Genomic DNA, 27702 nt, shown 5'->3' on the forward strand with positions numbered 1-27702 from the left:
GGTCAGGGGTTAGTGCAGATAGGTAGTGGTGGGCATGGAGGAGTCAGGAGGGTAGTGCAGAGAGGTAGTGGTGGGCATGGAGGGGTCAGGAGTTAGTGCAGAGAGGTAGTGGTGGGCATGAAGGAGTCAGTGCAGAAAGGCAGTGTTGGGCATGGAGGGATCAAGGGTTAGTGCAGAGAGCTAGTGGTGGGCATGGAGGAGTCAGGGGTCAGTGCAGAGAGGCAGTGGTGGGCATGGAGGAGTCAGGAGGGTAGTGCAGAGAGGAAGTGGTGGGCATGGAGGAGTCAGGGGGGTAGAGCAGAGAGGTAGTGTTGGGCATGGAGGAGTCAGGAGGGTAGTGCAGAGAGGAAGTGGTGGGCATGGAGGAGTCAGGAGGGTAGTGCAGAGAGGTAGTGGTGGGCATGGAGGAGTCAGGAGGGTAGAGCAGAGAGGTAGTGGTGGGCATGGAGGGGTCAGTGCAGAGATGTAGTGGTGGGCATGGAGGAGTCAGGAGGGTAGTGCAGGGAGGTAGTGGTGGGCATGGAGGAGTCAGGAGGGTAGTGCAGAGAGGTAGTGGTGGGCATGGAGGAGTCAGGAGGGTAGAGCAGAGAGGTAGTGGTGGGCATGGAGGGGTCAGTGCAGAGAGGTAGAGGTGGGCATGGAGGAGTCAGGATGGTAATGCAGAGAGGTAGTGGTGGGCATGGAGGAGTCAGGAGGGTAGTGCAGAGAGGTAGTGGTGGGCATGGAGGAGTCAGGAGGGTAGTGCAGAGAGGCAGTGGTGGGCAAGAAGGAGTCAGGAAGGTAGTGCAGAGAGGTAGTGGTGGGCATGGAGGAGTCAGGGGTTAGTGCAGAGAAGTAGTGGTGGGCATGGAGGAGTCAGGAGGGTAGTGCAGATAGGTAGTGGTGGGCATGGAGGAGTCAGGAGGGTAGTGCAGAGAGGTAGTGGTGGGCATGGAGGAGTCAGGAGGGTAGTGCAGATAGGTAGTGGTGGGCATGGAGGAGTCAGGAGGGTAGTGGAGAGAGGTAGTGGTGGGCATGGAGGGGTCAGTGCAGAGAGGTAGTGGTGGGCATGGAGGAGTCAGGAGGGTAGTGCAGAGAGGTAGTGGTGGGCATGGAGGAGTAAGGGGTTAGTGCAGAGAGGTAGAGGTGGGCATGGAGGAGTCAGGAGGGTAGTGCAGAGAGGTAGTGGTGGGCATGGAGGGGTCAGTGCAGAGAGGTAGTGGTGGGCATGGAGGAGTCAGGAGGGTAGTGCAGAGAGGTAGTGGTGGGCATGGAGGAGTCAGGAGGGTAGTGCAGAGAGGTAGTGGTGGGCATGGAGGAGTCAGGAGGGTAGTGCAGAGAGGCAGTGGTGGGCATGGAGGAGTCAGGAGGGTAGTGCAGAAAGGTAGTGGTGGGCATGGAGGGGTCAGGGGTTAGTGCAGAGAGGTAGTGGTGGGCATGGAGGAGTCAGGAGGATAGTGCAGAGAGGTAGTGGTGGGCATGGAGGGGTCAGGGGTTAGTGCAGAGAGGAAGTGGTGGGCATGGAGGAGTCAGGGGTAAGTGCAGAGAAGCAGTGGTGGGCATGGAGGGGTCAGGGGTTAGTGCAGAGAGCTAGTGGTGGGCATGGAGGAGTCAGGGGTCAGTGCAGAGAGGTAGTGGTGGGCATGGAGGGGTCAGGGGGGTAGTGCAGAGAGGTAGTGGTGGGCATGGAGGAGTCAGGAGGGTAGTGCAGAGAGGTAGTGGTGGGCATGGAGGAGTCAGGAGGGTAGTGCAGAGAGGTAGTGGTGGGCATGGAGGAGTCAGGAGGGTAGTGTAGAGAGGTAGTGGTGGGCATGGAGGAGTCAGGGGTCAGTGCAGAGAGGCAGTGGTGGGCATGGAGGGGTCAGGAGGGTAGTGCAGAGAGGTAGTGGTGGGCATGGAGGAGTCAGGAGGGTAGTGCAGAGAGGTAGTGGTGGGCATGGAGGAGTCAGGGATCAGTGCAGAGAGGCAGTGGTGGGCATGGAGGAGTCAGGAGGGTAGTGCAGAGAGGTAGTGGTGGGCATGGAGGAGTCAGGAGGGTAGTGCAGAGAGGTAGTGGTGGGCATGGAGGGGTCAGTGCAGAGAGGTAGTGGTGGGCATGGAGGAGTCAGGAGGGTAGTGCAGAGAGGTAATGGTGGGCATGGAGGAGTCAGGACGGTAGTGCAGAGAGGTAGTGGTGGGCATGGAGGAGTCAGGAGGGTAGAGCAGAGAGGTAGTGGTGGGCATGGAGGGGTCAGTGCAGAGAGGTAGTGGTGGGCATGGAGGAGTCAGGAGGGTAGTGCAGAGAGGTAGTGGTGGGCATGGAGGAGTCAGGAGGGTAGTGCAGAGAGGCAGTGGTGGGCATGAAGGAGTCAGGAAGGTAGTGCAGAGAGGTAGTGGTGGGCATGGAGGAGTCAGGGGTTAGTGCAGAGAGGTAGTGGTGGGCATGGAGGAGTCAGGAGGGTAGTGCAGATAGGTAGTGGTGGGCATGGAGGATTCAGGAGGGTAGTGCAGAGAGGTAGTGGTGGGCATGGAGGAGTCAGGAGGGTAGTGCAGATAGGTAGTGGTGGGCATGGAGGAGTCAGGAGGGTAGTGGAGAGAGGTAGTGGTGGGCATGGAGGGGTCAGTGCAGAGAGGTAGTGGTGGGCATGGAGGAGTCAGGAGGGTAGTGCAGAGAGGTAGTGGTGGGCATGGAGGAGTAAGGGGTTAGTGCAGAGAGGTAGAGGTGGGCATGGAGGGGTCAGGGGTTAGTGCAGAGAGGTAGTGGTGGGCATGGAGGAGTCAGGAGGGTAGTGCAGAGAGGTAGTGGTGGGCATGGAGGAGTCAGGAGGGTAGTGCAGATAGGTAGTGGTGGGCATGGAGGGGTCAGGGGTCAGTGCAGAGAGGTAGTGGTGGGCATGGAGGAGTCAGGGGTCAGTGCAGAGAGGCAGTGGTGGGCATGGAGGGGTCAGGGGTTAGTGCAGAGAGCTAGTGGTGGGCATGGAGGAGTCAGGGGTCAGTGCAGAGAGGTAGTGGTGGGCATGGAGGGGTCAGGGGGGTAGTGCAGAGAGGTAGTGGTGGGCATGGAGGATTCAGGAGGGTAGTGCAGAGAGGTAGTGGTGGGCATGGAGGAGTCAGGAGGGTAGTGCAGAGAGGTAGTGGTGGGCATGGAGGAGTCAGGGGTCAGTGCAGAGAGGCAGTGGTGGGCATGGAGGGGTCAGGAGGGTAGTGCAGAGAGGTAGTGGTGGGCATGGAGGAGTCAGGAGGGTAGTGCAGAGAGGTAGTGGTGGGCATGGAGGAGTCAGGGGTCAGTGCAGAGAGGCAGTGGTGGGCATGGAGGAGTCAGGAGGGTAGTGCAGAGAGGTAGTGGTGGGCATGGAGGAGTCAGGAGGGTAGTGCAGAGAGTTAGTGGTGGGCATGGAGGAGTCAGGAGGGTAGTGCAGAGTGGTAGTGGTGGGCATGGAGGAGTCAGGGGTCAGTGCCAGTGCAGAGAGGCAGTGGTGGGCATGGAGGGGTCAGGGGGGTAGTGCAGAGAGGTAGTGGTGGGCATGGAGGAGTCAGGAGGGTAGTGCAGAGAGGTAGTGGTGGGCATGGAGGAGTCAGGAGGGTAGTGCAGAGAGGTAGTGGTGGGCATGGAGGAGTCAGGGGTCAGTGCAGAGAGGCAGTGGTGGGCATGGAGGAGTCAGGAGGGTAGTGCAGAGAGGTAGTGGTGGGCATGGAGGAGTCAGGGGTCAGTGCAGAGAGGCAGTGGTGGGCATGGAGGTGTCAGGAGGGTAGTGCAGAGAGGTAGTGGTGGGCATGGAGGAGTCAGGAGGGTAGTGCAGAGAGGTAGTGGTGGGCATGGAGGAGTCAGGAGGGTAGTGCAGAGTGGTAGTGGTGGGCATGGAGGAGTCAGGGGTCAGTGCAGAGAGGTAGTGGTGGGCATGGAGGAGTCAGGAGGGTAGTGCAGAGAGGTAGTGGTGGGCATGGAGGAGTCAGGAGGGTAGTGCAGAGTGGTAGTGGTGGGCATGGAGGAGTCAGGAGGGTAGGTAGTGGTGGGCATGGAGGAGTCAGGAGGGTAGTGCAGAGAGGTAGTGGTGGGCATGGAGGAGTCAGGAGGGTAGTGCAGAGAGGTAGTGGTGGGCATGGAGGAGTCAGGGGTCAGTGCAGAGAGGCAGTGGTGGGCATGGAGGGGTCAGGGGGCAGTGCAGAGAGGTAGTGGTGGGCATGGAGGAGTCAGGGGTCAGTGCAGAGAGGTAGTGGTGGGCATGGAGGAGTCAGGAGGGTAGTGCAGAGAGGTAGTGGTGGGCATGGAGGAGTCAGGGGTCAGTGCAGAGAGGCAGTGTGAGGTAAGGAGGAGTTATGGGGTAGTGGGGATACGTAGTGGCAGGTACGGGATGTAGTTATGAGAACGGCGGCCGCATGGCTGCCGGTCTCAATCCCAACACTGTATTCCCGGCAAGGGATTTAACATAGGTGTCGAAATACTGACGCCTATGTTAATCCCAAGTATACACTTAGCCGGGGATGGGGGGGGGTTAGGTTTAGGGAACCCCCCCGTGGGGACTTAGGGTAAAGGCACCCCCCCGGGGAAGGTTAGGGTTAGGCACTAGGGGGGAGGTTAGGGTTAGGCACCCCCCCAGGAGGGTTAGGTTTAGGGTGCGGGGAGGGGTGTTTAGGTTTAGGCACTAACTGGGGGAGATTAGGGTTAGGCACTAGGGGGGAGGTTGGGATTAGGCACCACTAAGGGAGGGTTAGGGTTAATGGGGGGGGGGGGGGAGGGATAGTATACTTACCTGTGTATATGCCAGTCCGGCCCCGGTCTTACAGTATCACTGTCAAGTAACGAAAAAAAAAGCTTTTTTGGAACTCGATAAATTTCATAATTTCCACATCCTCATACTATAGAATGGAGACTGTGGTAATTATCAGGGGAGAATTGTAACCAGGAGATATCAGTGATATCCCCTGCGTTACATTCATGATGAATGGGGCTTACACTTAATTTACACAAACATAGGTGAAAATCTTAATTTTGTACTTTTGTAGAATTAAGTGATGATTAATAGGCCCTATAGTGAGGTGATAGGCTGCATTGTAGTGCCTCAGAGATGTCACAGATTCCTAGTGAGGTGATAGGCTGCATTCTAGTGCCTCAGTGATGTCACAGATTCCTAGTGAGGTGATAGGCTGCATTCTAGTGCCTCGGTGATGTCACAGATTCCTAGTGAGGTGATAGGCTGCATTCTAGTGCCTCAGTGATGACACAGATTCCTAGTGAGATGATAGGCTGCATTCTAGTGCCTCAGTGATGTCACAGATTCCTAGTGAGGTGATAGGCTGCATTCTAGTGCCTCAGTGATGACACAGATTCCTAGTGAGGTGATAGGCTGCATTCTAGTGCCTCGATGATGTCACAGATTCCTAGTGAGTTGATAGGCTGCATTCTAGTGCCTCGGTGATGTCACAGATTCCTAGTGAGGTGATAGGCTGCATTCTCGTGCGTCAGTGATGTCATTGGCTCTTATGGTATCTAATAATGATGCAAACAAACAGAATGGCTACCTTCGTTATGTGCTGACAACAAGCTGCACATTAACTTTCTTTGCAGATCCTGACGTTGGTAAAATAGTTGTCCAGTATTTCAAAGTGGATTTTTAATATGTACAGATTATAATGCTGAAAGCCTTATGGACCCATAGCACTCAACAAGCTATTTAATAGGGACGTTCCAAGAGTCACTTTAAGTGCAAAAAAACCCCAAAAAACTATAGATAGACTTTTTATAACAGCTGGAATGAATGATATTACCAAATGAGATGTGAAGAGGAAAATGAAATACTGCAGTTATTTAATTATACAGGAGCCCACAAAAGTAGAGAATCATCAGATGACAAATGTGGTGAGCTTTGTTAGAAAAGCACAGGGAGAAAGTCATCGCTGGTCCAAGGCCAGATACATTTATTGCTTTCATTTCAGTGACATCTGAGCTCCACAAAATATAACAGACAACCCCCCGAAAGAAAATGTCTCTCTCAGCCTGTGGAGGTTTGAAGGGACTGAAAATCACAGACGGACAAAAAAAAGATGATGATATCGGCTCCTTTCATGGCAGTGTTCATTAAAACCTCACAATCCACAATTATCTCCTCCGTGCTATGAGACTCTGAGCTATGGAAGCACGTCACTTCCATCAATGCAGCTGGCAATCAACCCAACACGCTGAACATTGCTCCTCTCTTCTTACTATATAAAAGATAACTTCTCCCGAGTAAATTGGCCTTTGGCAAATAATCTGCCTCACTTGTAAAATATCAAAAGGGTGAGGTGCTATAACCCTTGCAGAAATCTAAGTAACCTCTGAACTCTATTTCCAGGATAAGTTTCTTGTTGAGCAATTTCACTAATGCCTGGTGCTCCCTGGGCCGAGAGGGCAATTAGCACCATTGTGAAGGGAAGGGGGGATAGCTGGAAGCGCAGTCTCAGTATAAAAATTATCAGAACGAGAGAGAACGGAGGATGATACAAATAGGAATAGCGTCACCAATAGATTTACAATTCTAAAGTATTGAGCGACACGGTGCTTAGCATTGCTGTCTCACAGCACTGGGTCAAGGGTGTGATTCCCTATCAGGGCACTATCTGTGAGGAGTTTGTATGTGGGTATCCTTCTAAAGAGGACAAGTGAAGCAACACCTCCACTGTCACCTTCAGAAGGTTTGATAAAACTTTCCCACAGCCTTTCAGGTCCCGTTTGCTGCTGAATTTATAGTCTATTACATGTTGTCCCTGGAGTTTTTTTCCGTCTCTCTTTCCTCCACTCTCTCTTCAGAGCCCCCAGCCCTCTCTTTCTCTCCCCCTCTTACTCCACTTTTCCCTATATAATTAATTGTCTTTCTTATCATTACTTTTTTTTTACATAGATCAGGGGTCAGGGTTTTTTTACCTTTCACCCCAAAATATATTTAGATACGCCGTTGTTACCCCCTTGATTTAAAGGGAAGGAAATCATATAGTAGTTCCACCATATAATGTCCCTGTAGTAGTGCCCCCATATAATGCCCCTGTAGTAGTGCCCCCATATAATGCCCCTGTAGTAGTGCCCCCATATAATGTCCCTGTAACAGTGCCCCCATATAATGCCCCTGTAGCAGTGCCCCCATATAGTGCCCCTGTAGTAGAGCCCCCATATAATGCCCCTGTAGTAGAGCCCCCATATAATGCCCCTTTAGTAGTGCACCCATAAAGTGCCCCTGTAGTGCTGCTCCTGCATCCGCCACCATCCTGTCCGCCCGGCAGCTCCTCGGAACTATGGGAGAGACGTCATGAAAATAAATGGGGCAAAAAATAAATTCCTGCTGGTAATGGACGGACAGCCGGGCATGCATATTAATCACTGCGTGCCCGGCTGTCCGTCCATTACCACTATGGGAGAGACGTCAGGACGTCTCTCCCATAGTGCGCATGGGGAGAGCAGGAAGCTGAACTTCAGAAGAGAACTCCAGCGACCGGCTAACGCGGCGCTGCAGGGAAGGAGCCGGGCGCCCGCTGGTAATATCATCTCAGTGGGCGTCCGGCTTAGAGCCTCCCTGCGGCCCCGGGCTGGAGGTCACTGGACCACACCCCGCGCCAGTGACCTCCATTCCTGGGGGTAATGGACGGACAGCCGGGCACGCAATGATTAATATGTATGCCCGGCTGTCTGTCCATTACCACCAGGAATTTATTTTTTGCCCCATTTGGGGTAATTTACCCCTGTTCCCCGACCAGTGACATAGATTATCTTTAGTGTTACCTTTGTTTCTTTTCATCTCTACTATTGTACTGTTTGGAACGTCCTCGTCATTTCTCCTCTACAGAGTGTATTTTCTTTCTGTATGTGGCCTGTGCATCTGTGTGTCTCTATTTCCTTTCTTCTGTACAATTATACATTTTAGGATATGGACAATATTGTGATGTTGTTATTGGGTGATCACCAGGAGTGTCTGTGTTATCATCTCATGAGGTGGTGTATGATGAGTAAGTATGGGAAATAACAAATGTTTGGAGACTGCAGATGTGTGTTATGCCGGAACTCTATGGAAGTGACATCACTGACATTGGTGGGAGGGGTTAGAGTTCACACCAACTGTCATTACATTCCAACGTGATGACATCATTTTTATCACTCTTCAGCTTTATATATATAAATGAATAGAGCTGAAAGAATGACATTTTGCAGCTAAATGCAGAATAGTCTAAATCTGACCTGCTCTACTTACTATGTTTTTACTTGCAAGCCTTTTGTTGAAATTCTCCCAGCTGACCACTGTGGAATATGAGCATTGTAATAATATTAAATAAACAAGTTTTTACTAAGCAATTACAGTACTTTCCTTTTTTCTTTATGCATGCAACCTCTCAAACAAAAAATAGGCAATTTTTCTGGGATAGTTTTTGATTCCAGTGCCCTGTACTCGGCTAAGGCTTGCTCGCACTTGTGTGGGTCTCACTGGTTCCCAGTCAGTACACATGGTAACTGGCACTGAAATAAACCCCTGGATGGAATGCAAAAGCTCCCTGTGATTTCTGTTATCCCAATAAAGCTTACGCCTCACAAAATACTGATAATAAATTTGGATACCAGGGAAATAGATTATGTTCTTGATTTATAGTGAATACAAGACCTGTTTATAGAACTGCCGCCAGCCTTGTGTTAGCAACACTTTATTCTACTGGGAAACAACAAGGATGACTTGGCATGTTTCTTTGGAACACTGTAGAATTACCTGTTTACATGGTCCAAAGTATGAATAATGCCAAGCAGTATTTTATAGCAAGCTGTTTTTTAAAGTTAAAGGCGACCAAGCACTATACTAGGAAAGAGACTATTATTAGTGAAGCACAATAAAAATTGTACATCTTTCAGGAAACGTAACCCCATTATAGTTATTTTCTGTTGGTAACCTTGCAAAACAGCACTATCTAGTATCTGCGCCATTTCATGGTTCTCAATCAGATTAAACACTTCAGCAATTTATGATTCGCTAATACATGAAAAAAATCTAATTCTACCTTTTATCTTTTTTTATTAGTAAAAGACTTATATAGGCAGCTTTATGGATTATACTGCAGCCACGTGTTTTTAAAAGTGTCCTAATGGGATCGGAAGTAGGTCAAAAAGCTAAAATTTCAGTCAGTTAAGCTGCAGTGATATTACAGGGACTGCCTCTACAACAAGAACATGTATGCATAATTAATCCACACAATATATTTCTGCAGACTATGGGCCTGATTTAGGGATAAGGCAAGTCCATTTGTGCAGATGGCAATCTTGTGGGCACATGTCTCCAACATGCCACACTGTACTGTCTCGGAGAAACACGCCAATAACTGACAATTTACTGAGTTAAATTTATAAACTGAGCCTTAAAAATCGGAGAGCATGGAGTCTTGTCTAATAGAAGTTCCACTGATCCTCCTTTTGGTCCATATATAAAGAAAGATATATTGTGCACAAGCCAAACATGCCACTTAAACACCCTCTCCATATGATGATCACACTCCCTCCAAAATTAAGTATATGAAAACCTCCTATGCATAGGCATAGCTACAGTAGGGTGCAGGGGGTACGGCTGCTATGGGGCCTGGTCCATGTCCGGGGCCTCCCCATGCAACCAGTTATTCTGCCAGCTACGTGCTCACCTCCTGATTCCCGTGGACAGCCTCTTCTTACTTGGCAGTGTGCTTTACGGGCCGGCTCCGTCTTCCCTCACTAAGGGGTCTATTTACTAAGCTTTGCTAGGAGATAAAAGTGAACAGTGGTAAGGTACAAGCCCAGTGGCGGAACTAGCGGTGGTGCAGCCAGTGGCTTGCATCAGGGCCCGCTGTGGTGCAGGGGCCCATAGCCCCTGCAGCCAACAGCGCCGCTTCACCCGCCACCAGTTTCCCCCGGGCCCCACAGTGTAGTGCGGACCGCAGTGAGTGCAGTCTGCACTACACAACAAACACCGCTGTCGGCCCCGGGTAGTAAACTCATACTACCCGGCGGCGGTGTGTTTGTTCTGGCAGCCAATGAGAGTCAGATAGACTCTCATTGGCTGCTACGTCCATGGAAGGAGCAGGGCTGGAGGTCACTCATGAGCTCCGCCTTCTGGCTCCCGTAGTGGGTGATGGGAGAGACGTCATGATGTCTCTCCCATAGTGCAGAGCGAGAGCGGGTCAGGAGGATGGAGAAGCAGACTGCGGCGGGTGCAGGAGCGGGGATTCCGGTAACTGTTTTTTTTTGTGTATGTTTGTTCTACTGGCTCACTACTACTGGGGGCACTGCACATAGGTAGGACTGCTACTGGGGGCACTGCACATAGGGAGGACTACTACTGGGGGCACTGCACATAGGGAGGACTACTACTGGGGGCACTGGACATAGGGAGGACTACTACTGGGTGCACTGCACATAGGGAGGACTACTACTGGGGGCACTGCACATAACGGGGACTACTACTGGGGGCACTGCACAAAGGGAGGACTGCTACTGGGGGCACTGCACATAGGGAGGACTGCTACTGGGGGCATTGCACATAGGGAGGACTGCTACTGGGGGCACTGCACATAGGGAGGACTGCTACTGGGGGCACTGCACATAGAGAGGACTACTACTGGGGGCACTGCACATAGGGAGGACTACTACTGGGGGCACTGCACATAGGGAGGACTACTACTGGGGGCACTGCACATAGTGGGGACTACTACTGGGGGCACTGCACATAGTGGGGACTACTACTGGGGGCACTGCACATAGTGGGGACTACTACTGGGGACACTGGACATAGGGAGGACTACTACTGGGTGCACTGCACATAGGGAGGACTACTACTAGGGGCACTGCACATAGCGGGGTCTACTACTGGGGCACTGCACAAAGGGAGGACTGCTACTGGGGGCACTGCACATAGGGAGGACTACTACTGGGGGCACTGCACATAGGGAGGACTACTACTGGGGACACTGGACATAGGGAGGACTACTACTGGGTGCACTGCACATAGGGAGGACTACTACTGGGTGCACTGCACATAGGGAGGACTACTACTGGGTGCACTGCACATAGGGAGGACTACTACTGGGGGCACTGCACAAAGGGAGGACTGCTACTGGGGGCACTGCATATAGGGAGAAATGCTACTGGGGGCACTGCACATAGGGAGGACTACTACTGGGGGCACTGCACATAGGGGGGACTACTACTGGGGGCACTGCACATAGGGAGGACTACTACTGGGGGCACTGCACATAGCGGGGGCTACTGCTGGGGGCACTGCACATAGGGGGGACTACTACTGGGGTCACTGCACATAGGGGGGACTACTGCTGGGGGCACTGCACATAGCGGGGACTACTACTGGGGGCACTGCACATAGGGGGGACTACTACTGGGGGCACTGCACATAGCGGGGACTACTACTGGGGGCACTGCACATAGAGGGGACTACTACTGGGGGCACTGCACATAGAGGGGACTACTACTGGGGGCACTGCATATAGGGGGGACTACTACTTGGGGCACTGCATATAGGGGGGACTACTACTTGGGGCACTGCACATAGGGGGGCTACTGCTGGGGGCACTGCACATAGGGGGGACTACTACTGGGGGCACTGCACATAGCGGGGACTACTACTGGGGGCACTGCACATAGTGGGGACTACTACTGGGGGCACTGCACATGAGGGGGACTAATACTGGGGGCACTGCACATAGTGGGGACTACTACTGGGGGCACTGCACATAGGGGGGACTACTACTGGGGGCACTGCACCTAGAGGGAACTACTACTGGGGGCACTGCACATAGGGGGAACTACTACTGGGGGCACTTCACAAAGCGTGGACGACTACTGGGGGCACTGCACAAAGCGGGGACTACTACTGGGGGCCCTGTACCTAGGAGGAACTACTACTGGGGGCACTGCACACAGCGGGGACTACTACTGGGGGTGCTGAACATAGGGGGAACTACTACTGGGGACACTGCACATACGGGGAACTACTACTGGGGCACTGCACATAGGGGGTGACTACTACTGGGGGCACTGCACATAGGAAGAACTACTTCTGGGGGCACTGCACATAGTTGGAACTACTACTAGGGGTACTGCACATAGGGGGGACACTACTACTGGGGGCACTGCACAGAGGAGTGGGGGGCTACTACTGGGGGCACTGCACATAGAGGGGACTACTACTGGGGGCACTGCACATAGAGGGGACTACTACTGGGGGCACTGCACATAGAGGGGACTACTACTGGGGGCACTGCATATAGGGGGGACTACTACTTGGGGCACTGCATATAGGGGGGACTACTACTTGGGGCACTGCATATAGGGGGGACTACTACTTGGGGCACTGCACATAGGGGGGCTACTGCTGGGGGCACTGCACATAGGGGGGCTACTGCTGGGGGCACTGCACATAGGGGGGACTACTACTGGGGGCACTGCACATAGCGGGGACTACTACTGGGGGCACTGCACATAGTGGGGACTACTACTGGGGGCACTGCACATGAGGGGGACTAATACTGGGGGCACTGCACATAGTGGGGACTACTACTGGGGGCACTGCACATAGGGGGGACTACTACTGGGGGCACTGCACCTAGAGGGAACTACTACTGGGGGCACTGCACATAGGGGGAACTACTACTGGGGGCACTTCACAAAGCGTGGACGACTACTGGGGGCACTGCACAAAGCGGGGACTACTACTGGGGGCCCTGTACCTAGGAGGAACTACTACTGGGGGCACTGCACACAGCGGGGACTACTACTGGGGGTGCTGAACATAGGGGGAACTACTACTGGGGACACTGCACATACGGGGAACTACTACTGGGGCACTGCACATAGGGGGTGACTACTACTGGGGGCACTGCACATAGGAAGAACTACTTCTGGGGGCACTGCACATAGTTGGAACTACTACTAGGGGTACTGCACATAGGGGGGACACTACTACTGGGGGCACTGCACAGAGGAGTGGGGGGCTACTACAGGGGGCACTATATAAGGGGCATTGCATAGGGGTACCACTATGTAGGACACTGCATAGGGGGCCCAAAGCATATTCTTGCACCTGGGCCCACCACTCTCTAGTTCCGCCACTGTACCAGCCAATCAGCTCCTAACAGCCATTTTTCAAACACAGCCTGTGACATGGCAGTTTGGAGCTGATCGGTTGGTACCTTATCACTGTTCACTTTATCTCCTAACATAGCTTAGTAAATAGACCCCTCATGCTGGGAGGAGGCGCAGGTCAGTGAATAGAGATGGAGCGGTCGGGAGAGGAGATGTGCCTGCAGCAGCACACTGCTAAAGGAGAAGCTGCCCGTGAGGATCAGGAGGTGAGTGACAGGGGGAGAGGGGGCGTGAACAATTTGCTATGTGGCCCCCCCTAGGTCTAGTTACGCCCCTACCCCATGGATGTCCTGTGTTTGCCGCTTACAGTACACACTATGAGCCTGATTCTGGGTTGCATAGAACTTTCATATTCTGGCTGCGTGATCCTAGTGCCAGTGTCTGCCTGTATTCTTAGTCACACAGATCCCTGTGATTGTACTGCCCCCAGCCCTCCGTCCACTAGAGCAGATGTCATCACTATTATTGTCACTTACACCTGCCCCATGCTAGGTGCAGGAGACACAAATGAAAACGGCTCCCTACCTGGGCATACGCCTGGTTCGGTGTCCTCTGTCAACATGCCCACAAGCTGGTTCTCTTTCGAGCGTGCGCCCATTTGCCGCCCAGTTAAAATGTCTAAGATCATTTTGACTCCTTCCACTTCCATCTGGCTGCAAATCAGGAACCTAAACTATTACCCCTTCCGTGGGGCGCCTGTCATTCCCTTTGCTTGACTTCTCAGATAGAGAAGCACCACCCTCTTAACACAGACTGGTGTAAGGGTCACATCATGTATATTACTCCACTCAGCAACACACAGGCTTTGGATATTAATACAAATTGATGGTTTTTTTATTTACTTTTAAACTGACCATGAAGTACAATTAACTATTCTCATAAAATGGTGAAAAGACCATAACTTCTAAGAAGAGCATTAAACAATGCAAACACTGAAATGCACAAGTTACTGTAAGTATAAGGGTATTCTGTTCTGTCTGAATTCCACAGCAGCTTTGTTATAAAGGAAAACATTCCTCCCACCTTCATCTTTTTCTCTTGTATAGAATCACTTTGTTTATTCAAATATGAGTTACAGTTAGAAAACTTGGTACTAGAACTAATAATGAGCCCACACTGTACATTTACGGGCCGATTCCCCTATGCTGATTTGCCAACAGACTCCGATGATCGGTGATTTGTTGGGGGGGGGATGATCAAAAGCCAGCATGTTAAAAATCCGGATTCGCCAAATCCGATCATTCTTGGGTAAGAATCGGCAAATCAAGGATTTGTAAAATGTAGGACTTAGCCGATCATCTGACATTCCTGATGTAATAGCCCCATTAAACAATAACGTTTATTTACTAATAAGACACCTGTGGCTAAAAGAACCATGCCCAAGCTAAAATACGGCGACGGTCTCCTTGTAATGCGAGTATAGCCAATCGGCACATCTGATTTCCCCCAGGCTCCATCAGCCACAGGAGACACGAGCTGGCACACTGCAAAACTGGGCGAGTTCTCTTTCTGCTTTCAATAAAATACGCAAAGAAAATAAAAAGCCCCATTCTATAGCAGCATACTTCATCTACGTATAGACCACTAACTACAATCCTATTTATAAGCACCTTGGATTCACAGACATGGTAATAAATGCTAATAAAAAAAACAATTATGTACTATACAGTTATTCACATCAGTCCCTGCCCCAGTGGAGCTTGCAATCTATATTCCCTATGATATGGACACGCATACACAACAGGGTTATTTTATTTATTTTACTTACTAGTGTTTTTGGAGTGTGGGAAAAAACCGGACCAACGCAAATACGGGAAGAACATACAATACAGACCGTGCATTGGTCAGGAATTTAATAAAAATAATTAATTAGTAAAAAAAACTATTATTTGTTAGTGTTTTCAACATGTCGTCCTCCAACTGTTGTGGGACTACACATGCTAAACACAGTTTTACCATGTCTCAATAGCAAAACTCATGCAGGGTATGCTGGGGTGTGTAGTTCCACAGTAGCTGGAGGGCCGCATGTTGAATAATCCTGCTTTACACAATAGTTTGTGTAAATTAGTGTTTATTCTAGCACCCTGCACCTGTTACAACCTGTGCAGCTCCTCTTCACTGCCTGGGGTGTCACTCTGTGTTCTGGTGCTTCTAGCACACTCAGTGGACACAACAAATTGCTGAGATACAGAGCAGTGTGTGCTAGAAGCACCAGAGCAGAGAGCTACGCCCCAGGCAGGAAAGAGGAACTGCACGGGTTGTGACAGGTGCAGGGTGCTAGAATGAACAATGCAAGTGATGAAGTGGGTACCATTAAACTAGAGCAGTACAGTTGGGATTGTATGATCAGCTGCCTGGAACTTTAAAAAGGAATACAGAGATTTAGGGCCCGATTCAGAGGAGCTCGCAAAAAGCGAGCGCTTGCTCTGAATAAGGGCGGCCGTTTTTTTTTGTTGACCCGGCCTCCTGGCCGCTCGCTAAGCTGTGGGTGACCACCCACAGCTTTTGCGAGCGGCCAGGTGATGGTCGCGACCATCAGGCTTACGAAGAGACCCTTGTGGTAGGGTCTCGTTCCCGCAAGCCCCAGTGAGCTTCCTGCTCTAATAGAGCAGGAAGCTCACTGCTGACATCACGAGTGATGTCAGTAGGGCTGCCCACAAACGGCAGGCGTTCCTTCAGAAACGGCAGGCGTTCCTTCAGGAACGCCTCCGTTTGTCCAGCCACCCCCCTTCCCCACCTGCAAAATGGGGCGGGCTGTCGATCAACATCGACAGCCGCCCCGTTTGTAGCGAGTCCCGAAGCTAGTTAATTTCTCACTCGCTCCGGGGCTCGCGCGTGCGCAATGCCCCACCATCGACCCGCTTGCGAGCGAGTCTGAATCAGACCCTTAGTTCCAAGGGGGAAAACCTGTAATATCGCTGGATAAAAAGATTCATTTAAAAAAGGAAAGCGTAACTAAAACGAAACGTAGGAGAAAAACCAGGGAAAGAATATCTTCATTGTAACTAGCGCTGGTGACAAGGTTATTACGCCTGAAAAGAACAAATCTGAGATTTGTGGTACAGAGATTCAGTTTCTTGTTGGAGATACATGGGATTAAGTCATGGCTTGTTTAGCGAGTTAAGCAGTGTCAGAGTCCATGGCTGTCGGCTTTGACCATCTAAGTGACACGTATCAATGCTATAACTAGGAGCAGACGGGAAAGCAAGGTTTTAAGTGGATTTCCTCCGGCCTGTCACCCTTAACACCAGCAGAAATCCAGCACGCAGTACTGAGATTTTCATCCACAATATATCCTATTTACGCGACCAGCGGATTCATATGCAAAGCTATACGTCTGGATGAGATTCCCAGCTTTCACGAACAAAAATGCATTACATCACCATGGATACGGTGTGCCTGGCATTAAATTGGCAGGATGCAGAGAACCTGCGCTGAGTGAGAGAGCGATTCTAAGGTAACATTTTATATGGAAGAGGCCATCACAGGCAGGGCTATAAAAACGGAGCAAATAGCACTAAAAATGCTTTCAAGCAATGCACATAGACAGCTCTATCAGCCTGGATGGGTTTGATTTGTAGGTGTACGTTTCTAAAATAAGAAACACATATCTCATATATACTGTATATATATGTATCTCATATCTCTCTATATACCGATCTGTTTTATGACAGTCATCTACTGTATGCATTTATCTGCAGGCCTGGTGACAGGGGGGGACTAGGGGCTCACAGACAATCCTAACTGTAAGTGCTGGCTGCTCTGCTGCTGCTGCAGTTATGCAGGGGGCACTGCAGGCATGTACGGGCCCCATCACTGCATGGCCCATCATATCAGTGGGGGAATGTCCAGTGGTGCAGCCGATGCATTGCGGTAATGAGGGGGCCCTATTTCCCTCTCCATGTCACCCAATGCTTCTCCATATCACCATGTTTGTTACCCTCTGACTCTCCCTGTTACCCTTTTGTTGTCACCGTTTCCCTATCATCCAATGCTTCTCCCTATCACCCTCTGTCTCTCGCTGTCACCCTTTCCCTATCATCCAATGCTTCTCCCTATCACCCTCTGTCTCTCGCTGTCACCCTTTCCCTATCATCCAATGCTTCTCCCTATCACCCTCTGTCTCTCGCTGTCTCCCTCTCTCTGGTCATACCTCTGCTATATGACAGTCACATTGGTTATATTCCTACGCAAACAGGCATCCTCCAAACCATGTGATCTCCCTCGTGAAAACTGAATACTAACTGCAGTCCTAGGGAGGAACAACTTCTTCAAAGGTTTCCCATTGCAGAGAAAACACATATAGGTAAGGCAGACTCTGAAATGACTGGCCTGTACCTACGGGACTCGGAGATGGTAGTTGGGATCTTCAGTGTTCAGGCTTGCGGCGTCGGTATTTAGTCAGACGGCTTCCCGACCGTCGGCATTTCGTACCCAACCCTCACTATCAGTCTACACCTGCAAACAGCCCTATCTCTGGTACAAGAGATCGGCCTGATATCAGAGGGATCGCTGTGTACACTCGCCTCTATGTAGTTTGCAATTCTGACAATGCGCCCTCAGTGCTGCTGCCACCTAGTTATGCCCAATCAGATGCAGGTGAGATGCGACGGAGGTGCACATGATTCTGAGTCGCTGGTAGATGCGAGCGCTCTGCACTGGTGCAATGTGCAGTTCTTACTAATCACAAGATCCGTCTGCAAAATAGTCTTGTGTGCAACTTTGATAAGACCCTCAGTGCTCCCAGGCCAGACGTGTTACCTGGAGCCTGAAGCCTCACATCTCTCATCTGCCCTGATATCCTGTACTGTACTGTAGTTGTCCCGAGGTGAGAAAGGTTTGTAGGTGTCTGACGTTCACCATTAACTGTGCGAAGCAGAGAAGCTGGGAACGGGTGGCTCATGTAGCTGCCACTGATGTGTGTGGCATTCAAAGGATGTTTTGAAGGGCCTGGGGGATAAAGGGCAGCCTTAGGCTGGCTCCCCAGGGGTGTAGCAATGCCCCCTATCAATGCCAAAGGTACTCCAAAGATAGTAGTTATGGGGAGGGCTGCCGCTGCTGCTGGCCTGGGCCCCGCGCCTGCTCAATGAATCTGGCAGGCGTCGGGACCTGCGAATGAGCGGTGGTGGCGCCGCGCATGCGCACGCCCAACACCAGCTTCTCGGGGCTGCATTGGTTGCAGCCCCGAGAAGCCCTGTAGGGCTGCCCGAAAGGCAGAGCAGCGGCTTCCGCTCTCTGCTGATTGCAGCCCGGGCTGGCAGTCCCAGGGGGAGGAGACACCTCCCCCTTGCTGCCTGTCTTCAGCGTGACTGGCAGGTGGCACTTCCAATAGGAAGCCACCTTCAGTCACAGTGAAGCCAGTGCGCTCACTGAACAGTGGAGGATTTTACTGGGGGAGGGGCTGCAGACTCGCAGCCCCTAGTAAGATTCGCCACTGGTTATGCTATATCTCCAACCTGCCTATCTGTTCTTTATCTAATCCACATCTACTGTATCCGATTCATTTCTATTTTACATATATTTATATATCTATAATATAGGCACCCGCATATCATGTTAATCAGCTGAAGCTGCTTGTGCATCCTATTAGCATCGCTTTGCGAAAGAGACGCAATTTAAGGGAAAAAAAGATGCACGTCAAGACGCTCAAGCTGTACCGAGTCACGCAGCGCTCGCAGGATGGCTGTATGTGGATCTATCTATATGGGCGTGATGCAGAGAAGGACCCTTATGCCACCGCTGCTGTAAATTTGTACACAGTGGTACTGAGATGCCCACCGGCGGCTTCACAAATCCTAGCTACTGTGTATAAAGATGCAGCAACTGTCACAGCTAGGTTAATTTCCGGAGTTCTGAGTAACCCTGTGGGCGCGCAGAAAGGCAGCAAGAACTGAGGCGCGTAGACATTGTTACTGCGTACTGGATCACAGTTGCAGTCTGCGACACTCCCCTAAAGCCGTTGGAACACACCTGCTTTTGTGCCGCCACTCCAGTGACCTCCCACAAACGCTCCATGACTGTCAATCACACTGCGGCCAAATCCTCGCTGTGACCGCTGATGGTATTGTAATGTCGCATGCACAGTGCGATTCATTTTGCATGCGCAGATCACCGATGATCGCTCAACTGCGGAATAATTTCGGCATTGCGTCCATCTTTTAATCAGGCCTGATGTCCGCAGATTGGGCTCGGTAACTGACATGATTCAGCTTTCTATACCTAATCCCTTATGTTTAACATTGTACATGTGTCCGCAGACTGGGCTCAATAACTGTGTACTGGTCACCAGACATATGGCTGAGTATTCTATATTTGTCCCACCTGTTACTGAGCTTTGCATACAGTATATGTCACAAGAATGGGATGTATCTGAAGGGAGCCACTGTAGATAATTCCCTTTAGTCAAATTTTTTTGTTGTGATTGGGGTATGAAGGACCCACCAGGGGAATGCAATGGTAGATGCTTAGCGGGTGTGACCAGTCACTACAGAGGCTTGGCCAATCATTAGATAGGACATAGCCTGCAGACAACATGGATACTTCAGTACCTGGTCTGTGCCCCTTTATAAATAGATACACCCATCAGTGACAACATTAAAACCACTGACAGGTGAAGTGAGTAACATTGATTATCTAGTTACAATGGCACCTGCCAAGGGGTGGGAACAGTCAGTTATTGAAGATGATGTGTTGGAAGCAGGTAAAATGGGCAAGTGTAGGATCTGAGCGACTTTGACAGGGGCCAAATTGTGATGGCTAGATGGCTGGGTCAGAGCATCTCCAAAACGGCAGGTGTTGTGGGGTGTTCCTGGTATGCAGTGGTTAGTACCTGCCAAAAGTGGTTCTAGGTAGGACAACCGGTGAACCGGCGACAGGGTCATGGTCGCCCTGATGCGTGTGGAGAGCGAAGCCAAGTCCGTCTGGTCTGATCCCACAGAAGAGCTACTGTAGCATAAGTTGCTGAAAAAATGAATGCTGGCTATGATAGACAGGTGTCAGAGTACACTTAGCAATTTGCTGCATATGGGGCTGCATAGGCACAGGTTGGTATATGCTGAGTCCTGTCAACCACCAAAAATGCCAGAACTGGATCATGGAGCAATGGAAGAAGGTGGCCTGGTCTGATTAATCGTTTTTTTATTTTACATCATGTGGACGGCTGGGGCGTTTGGGTCAATTACCTGGGTGAGAGATGGCACCAGGATCACTATGGGAAGAAGGCAAGCCGCGGGAGACAGTGTGATACTCGGGGCAATGTTCTGCTGGGAAACCTTGGGTCCTGGCATTCATGTGGATGTTACTATGACACGTACCACCTACCTAAACATTGTTGCAGACCAAGTACACCCTATATGGCAACGGTATTCCTCTCATTGCAATGACTTCTTTCAGCAGAAATTGTTCGGAAAGGGTTTGCGGAACATGACAAAGAGTTCAAGGTGTTAAATTGGCCTCTAAATTCCCCAGATCATAATCCTTTCGAGCATGTATGGTATGTGCTGGAAAAACAAGTCTGAGCCATGTAAGCCCCACCTCGCAACTTACAGGACTTAAAGGATCTGCAGCTAACGTCTTGGTACCAGACACCACAGGACACCTTCAGAGGTCTTGTGGAGTCCCTGCCTCGACAGGTCAGAGCTGTTTTGGCGGCACGAGGGGGACCTACACAATTTTAGGCAGGTGGTTTTAATCTTATGACTGATAGGTGTACAGTAAATATGGATAGTTCATGCAGTGTAGTCTATCAGATTATGCATTGTCATGAATACACCATAGTCCTGGCAATGCAGTATAAGCACATGATAAAGTTTAAGCACGATAGTGATCCTGTCTATACATACCACATTAATGCACTCTACATATGATGGGGGACCCTGGTACACACCAGCTAGTGTCTGAAACTCAATAAGAAGTGCATAAGTTCAAGTAAAGGCCAAATATGCCATTGTAAAAAAAAAAAAGGTTCAATTATCTAAGTTATTGCCACTGGGATGACCTTAAGTGTTAGTTATTTTTTTATTTTTACAACTACATTCCTCTAGATGTGTCCACATACATCTACCCTCCGTGCGCTACAAGTAGCTTTACACGTAACGCGCGAGTGGTGTGTGACTCGGTAGCGCCAAGCGCCTTTTCGTGTGAATTTTTACCTTCAAATGCGTCTTATTCGCACAGTGGTGTGATTGGAACGCACAAGCATCTACTTCTGATTAAATTAACGCTACCGAGTCACGGCACGGCATGACATGACTAGAAGGGCTGTTTAACTTGCTGCAACATGCTCCTTCCTCCGTTTACCCCATCTGTGTCACACCTGTTTGTCTGCCCCTCCCCTTTAGAATGTAAGCTCTTACGAGCAGGGCCTCTACTCTCTTGTGCTTCTCCTTACTTTACTTTCACCTACTGCATAACCCCCCACCAGGGCACCTAACACTTGGTTGCTTACGCTCTGTTGCATATCTAGGTGTTATGGTCACTAATGTAGCAATGTATATTATCCATGTCCTTGTCCTATTTTGTATTGTAAGTCACTTGTCAAATCATTTATGTACTGTGTAAGGCGCTGCGGAACACTTGTGGCGCCATATAAATAAAGGATAATAATAATAATATGTGGTCACATATTAGATTTGTTAACCTAACTGCTAATTTCGATTGGCAGGAGGGAGAATCTTGGTGTAGTTTCTATAGAAACAAACCCATGTTCATCCATGTTCCTGCTCCACCAGGTAACTGAACCTCTATTAGAGGAATAATGCACAGATGTGTCCTCCGTCATTGTTGCTGCAGTCGCGTTAAACGGCCCTTCTAGTCGCGCCTCGTCCCGTGAGAGTTTACTAATGCCGAGCGTCTTTTCGTGGAACATTTTCACCGCAAGTACGTCTTATGCGCAATGCGATGTGAATAAGACGCACATGCAGACTTTGCTGATTAAAATGATATGTGGCATTTATAAGTTCTGTGTGCGACTGCAGCTGTATCTGCACACGACATCCTACGTTACCATGTCACCGGCTGTTTCCCACACCACGTTCCGTTGTGATGATTTTACAGACTCGGCCGCACACAGAACATACAAGGCACATATAATTTTAATCAGCAAAATCTGCTTTTGCTTCTAAAGATGCCAGACGCTGGCATCACACAGGAGCCGGCGGCTCTCATGCGCCCTGTGCAACGCGACTCATAACGCACGGAGGATAGACGAGGAAGGACATGTCTATATAATTAGAGTGTACAGTCTGACGTTCGATGAGGAGGTGGGGGCCACTTTGGGTTTTCCCTGTTCCACTGTGGACCAGTCCAACCCTGGTTGTCATCAATGTTCCAACAGGGGCCACTGGCAGATCTCCATGTAAGAATAGCATCTGCCCATAGCTTTCAAGGCCAGAAGAGAGTTGCGTGAAGTCATATAGTATAAAATCAGCAATCCCACATCTCTAAAATACCCATCATCCACATACAGCCATGGCCAAAAGTGTTGAGAATGACACATGTATTGGTTTTCACAAAGTTTTCTGCTTCACTGTTTTTAGACCTTTTTGTCAGATGTTACTATGGTATACTGAAGTAAAATTACAAGTATTTCATAAGTGTCAAAGGCTTTTATTGACAATTACATTAAGTTTATGCAGAGATTCAATATTTGCAGTGTTGACCCTTCTTTTTCAAGACCTCTTTTTCAAGACCTTTTCAAAACCATCCAAGAACAGTTTGGTGACGAACATTGCCTATTCCAGCATGATGGAGCACCTTGCCATAAGGGAAAAGTGATAATTAAATAGATTGGGGGAACAAAACATCGAAATTTTGAGTCCATGGCCAGGAAACTCCCCAAACCTTAATCCCATTGAGAACTTGTGGTCAATCCTCAAGAGGCGGGTGATCAAACAAAAACCCACAAATTCTGACAAACTCCAAGCACTGATTAGGCAAGAATGGGCGGCCATCAGTCAGTATGTGGCCCAGAAGTTGAGTGACAGCATGCCAGGGCGCATTGCAGAGGTCTTGAAAAAGAAGGGTCAGCACTGCAAATATTGACTCTTTGCATAAACTTAATGTAATTGTCCATAAAAGCCTTTGACACTTATGAAATGCTTGTAATCTTACTTCAGTATACCATAGTAACATCCGACAAAAAGGTCTAAAAACACTGAAGCAGCAAACTTTGTGAAAACCAATACTTGTGTCATTCTCAAAACTTTTGGCATTGGCTGTACAGTGCAGGCATCATATATGAAGAATGAATTAAGATTCATGAGACATCACCGAGGATGCTTAATTTTGGTTCAGTCCACAAAATGGCTGACTCTACAGTGTTCTGGCAACAGATCCATTTAAAATAGGCTTCAAACCTGTCTGCCGTCCTGGGGAAAGCAAATACAGTAGTGGTTTTCTTTTTCTATCTCTAGCATCGTTAATTACTAATATGACAAAACTACGGAGAAAATGTGGTAAAACCTTCCTACCTCGGTAGAGATGGCATGCCTAGCGTTGTACAAAGACCGGCACAGCGTTAAAATTTCGGCTGAAGTTTCCTCTTTCTGTTCAGCATCACAGCTGGAAAGCATAGACTTAACCAATCTCACCCACGGACTATCTTCTGGACGTGCACTGAAAGAGAGAGAGAACGTCATTTGATGAGCTGCAGACATAATGGCTGCGCTATGGGAGCTGGCACGACAATAGTATAAATGTGTTGCGGCACACATTACATTACAATGGGTAAAATGTTTAAATCTGCATAGAGGGAACACGGGCTACATTACCCACTAATAAGATGGATACGCTCTTCATTTACTGATCACTGGAGGCATTTTATGGGGCAACAGAGTAAAATTTACCTCTGAGCATAATGATGTACTGTAACCACAAAGGTACATAATGTAGATCCTAATGTCAGCTGCACATTTACAAAAGTACAGTTTTGTCTTATTAAATATGGTGTAAAAAGGCCATGCAACTAAATCCACAATCACTTCTAAAAATATAAATATATTTAAAAAAATTAAATGATGGGGAAATAATTATTGTTTATTTGCAGATAAACTCATATGTGCAGCAGATCCTTTGTCCTATGGGCAATGAAAACTCGCACCTCTCTCTCTCTGTTTCTGTATCACACTGTGGAACTCTTGTAGTGCAATACAAATAAAAGAGAACAGTAATCGGGATGCAGTCGGGAATGCCGACGGTCTAAATCCCGACCGTCGGCATCAAGACTGTCTAATACCGGCAAGGGCCTAATGACAGGCGTCGAAATCCCAACGCCTGTCATTTTACCTAACGCCGGGAGCCCGGAATCATGATCGAAGGTAAGCCGGGCAGCTGTCGGGAAGGGAGGGGGGGGACTTAGGGTTAGGCAGCCCCCGAGGGAGTTAGGCTAGGGAAAGGGGGGGTTAGGCATCCCCCCGGAGACTTTGGTTTAGGCAGCGGGGAAGGGGGGGGTTAGGTTTAGGCACCCCTAAGGGAGGGATAGGGGGGTGGGTTAGGTTAGATTATATACTTACCTTAGCTGCTGTCGGGATCTTCACTGCCGGGCTTCCGCTGTCGGGATTTGAACCGCCGGCCATGAGGCTGGCAGTAAAGCACACCGATCCCCAATAATCATATTGTATATATATGTAGAAGCTCTCATTTATCAGCATTTTACACCTGGACCGAACATCTAAGCTCTTTGGTATATTTAATTCATATATAAAGAATGGTCACAAAATTCTAATTCATATGTACAGATGTGTCTTTATACTTCTCTGCTGCAGTCACGCTAAAAAGCCCCTCTTGTCGCACCAGGTCCCGTGAGACTCTGCCAGCAACTGGCGTATTTGTTTTGCCGAAAATGAGTCTAAGTCACACACACAACAGTGTATGTCTAGGAAGCACCAGCAGACTATGCCGAATAATTTGATATGCAACACTTGTGTATCTGAGTGTGACTGAGTCTCTGAATCTGTAGAGGAAGCGCTGCAATGTAGCAGCAGCAGCCTTTCTCATTCCAAGTTCCGTTATGCTTCATATACAGACTCAGGAGCACACAGATATACAGGTGTCACATATCACATTACTCAGCACAGTCCCCCATATACAGACTCAGGAGCACACAGATATACAGGTGTCACATATCACATTACTCAGCACAGTCCCCCATATACAGACTCAGGAGCACACAGATATACAGGTGTCATATATCACATTACTCAGCACAGTCTCCCATATACAGACCCAGGAGCACACAGATATACAGGTGTCACATATCACAATACTCAGCACAGTCCCCCATATACAGACTCAGGAGCACACAGATATACAGGTGTCACATATCACATTACTCAGCACAGTCCCCCATATACAGACTCAGGAGCACACAGATATACAAGTGTCACATATCACATTACTCATCACAGTCTCCTATATACAGACTCAGGAGCACACAGATATACAGGTGTCACATATCACATTACTCAGCACAGTCTCCCATATACAGACTCAGGAGCACACAGATATACAGGTGTCACATATCACATTACTCAGCACAGTCCCCCATATACAGACTCAGGAGCACACAGATATACAGGTGTCACATATCACATTACTCAGCACAGTCCCCCATATACAGACTCAGGAGCACACAGATATACAGGTGTCACATATCACATTACTCAGCACAGTCCCCCATATACAGACTCAGGAGCACACAGATATACAGGTGTCACATATCACATTACTCAGCACAGTCTCCCATATACAGACTCAGGTGCACACAGATATACAAGTGTCACATATCACATTACTCAGCACAGTCTCCCATATACAGACTCAGACGCACACAGATATACAGGTGTCACATATCACATTACTCAGCACAGTCTCCCATATACAGACTCAGGAGCACACAGATATACAGGTGTCACATATCACATTACTCAGCACAGTCTCCCATATACAGACTCAGGAGCACACAGATATACAGGTGTCACATATCACATTACTCAGCACAGTCTCCCATATACAGACTCAGGTGCACACAGATATACAGGTGTCACATATCACATTACTCAGCACAGTCTCCTATATACAGACTCAGGAGCACACAGATATACATGTGTCACATATCACATTACTCAGCACAGTCTCCCATATACAGACTCAGGAGCACACAGATATACAGGTGTCACATATCACATTACTCAGCACAGTCTCCTATATACAGACTCAGGAGCACACAGATATACAGGTGTCACATATCACATTACTCAGCACAGTCTCCCATATACAGACTCAGGAGCACACAGATATACAGGTGTCACATATCACATTACTCAGCACAGTCTCCCATATACAGACTCAGGAGCACACAGATATACAGGTGTCACATATCACATTACTCAGCACAGTCTCCTATATACAGACTCAGGAGCACACAGATATACAGGTGTCACATATCACATTACTCAGCACAGTCTCCCATATACAGACTCAGGAGCACACAGATATACAGGTGTCACATATCACATTACTCAGCACAGTCTCCCATATACAGACTCAGGTGCACACAGATATACAGGTGTCACATATCACATTACTCAGCACAGTCTCCTATATACAGACTCAGGAGCACACAGATATACATGTGTCACATATCACATTACTCAGCACAGTCTCCCATATACAGACTCAGGAGCACACAGATATACAGGTGTCACATATCACATTACTCAGCACAGTCTCCTATATACAGACTCAGGAGCACACAGATATACAGGTGTCACATATCACATTACTCAGCACAGTCTCCCATATACAGACTCAGGAGCACACAGATATACAGGTGTCACATATCACATTACTCAGCACAGTCTCCCATATACAGACTCAGGAGCACACAGATATACAGGTGTCACATATCACATTACTCAGCACAGTCTCCTATATACAGACTCAGGAGCACACAGATATACAGGTGTCACATATCACATTACTCAGCACAGTCTCCCATATACAGACTCAGGAGCACACAGATATACAGGTGTCACATATCACATTACTCAGCACAGTCTCCCATATACAGACTCAGGTGCACACAGATATACAGGTGTCACATATCACATTACTCAGCACAGTCTCCTATATACAGACTCAGGAGCACACAGATATACAGGTGTCACATATCACATTACTCAGCACAGTCTCCCATATACAGACTCAGGAGCACACAGATATACAGGTGTCACATATCACATTACTCAGCACAGTCTGGTGGTGCATTATATTACCTCTTAGACACATTTTCGGCAAAACAGACACTGAGCACTAGCAGAGTAGCACGGGAACTGGCGGCTCACTCACACCAGGCAAGTCGTGCTGTGTGGGGTATTGAGGCTAGATGTATGAGGACACATCTGCATGTAAGTGAATATATAATATATACAGTCAGGTCCATAAATATTGGGACATTGACAGAATTTTCATATTTTGTCCTCTATTCACCACCACAATGGCTTTGAAATGAAACAAACAAGATGTGCTTTAACTGCAGACTTTCAGATTTAATTTGAGGGTAATTACATCCAAATCAGGTGAACGGTGTAGGAATTACAACGGTTTCTATATGT

At 49.0% G+C, this 27702-nt stretch overlaps 1 protein-coding gene across 4 annotated transcripts in view; it reads right to left on the bottom strand.

Annotated features, from left to right (window-relative positions):
• Positions 1-27702, bottom strand: part of NBAS (NBAS subunit of NRZ tethering complex) — an 890452-nt gene that overhangs the window by 122708 nt on the left and 740042 nt on the right. For all 4 annotated transcript variants that reach the window (XM_088451840.1, XM_088451839.1, XM_088451841.1 and 1 more), the window contains one exon: positions 23560-23704. In XM_088451840.1, coding sequence (XP_088307966.1) covers positions 23560-23704 — 145 coding nt within the window. The remainder of the gene's footprint in view (positions 1-23559; positions 23705-27702) is intronic.

The sequence above is a fragment of the Taudactylus pleione genome, unplaced genomic scaffold (assembly GCF_031769625.1).
Source record: "Taudactylus pleione unplaced genomic scaffold, aTauple2 ptg000030l, whole genome shotgun sequence".
NCBI lineage: Eukaryota > Metazoa > Chordata > Amphibia > Anura > Myobatrachidae > Taudactylus > Taudactylus pleione.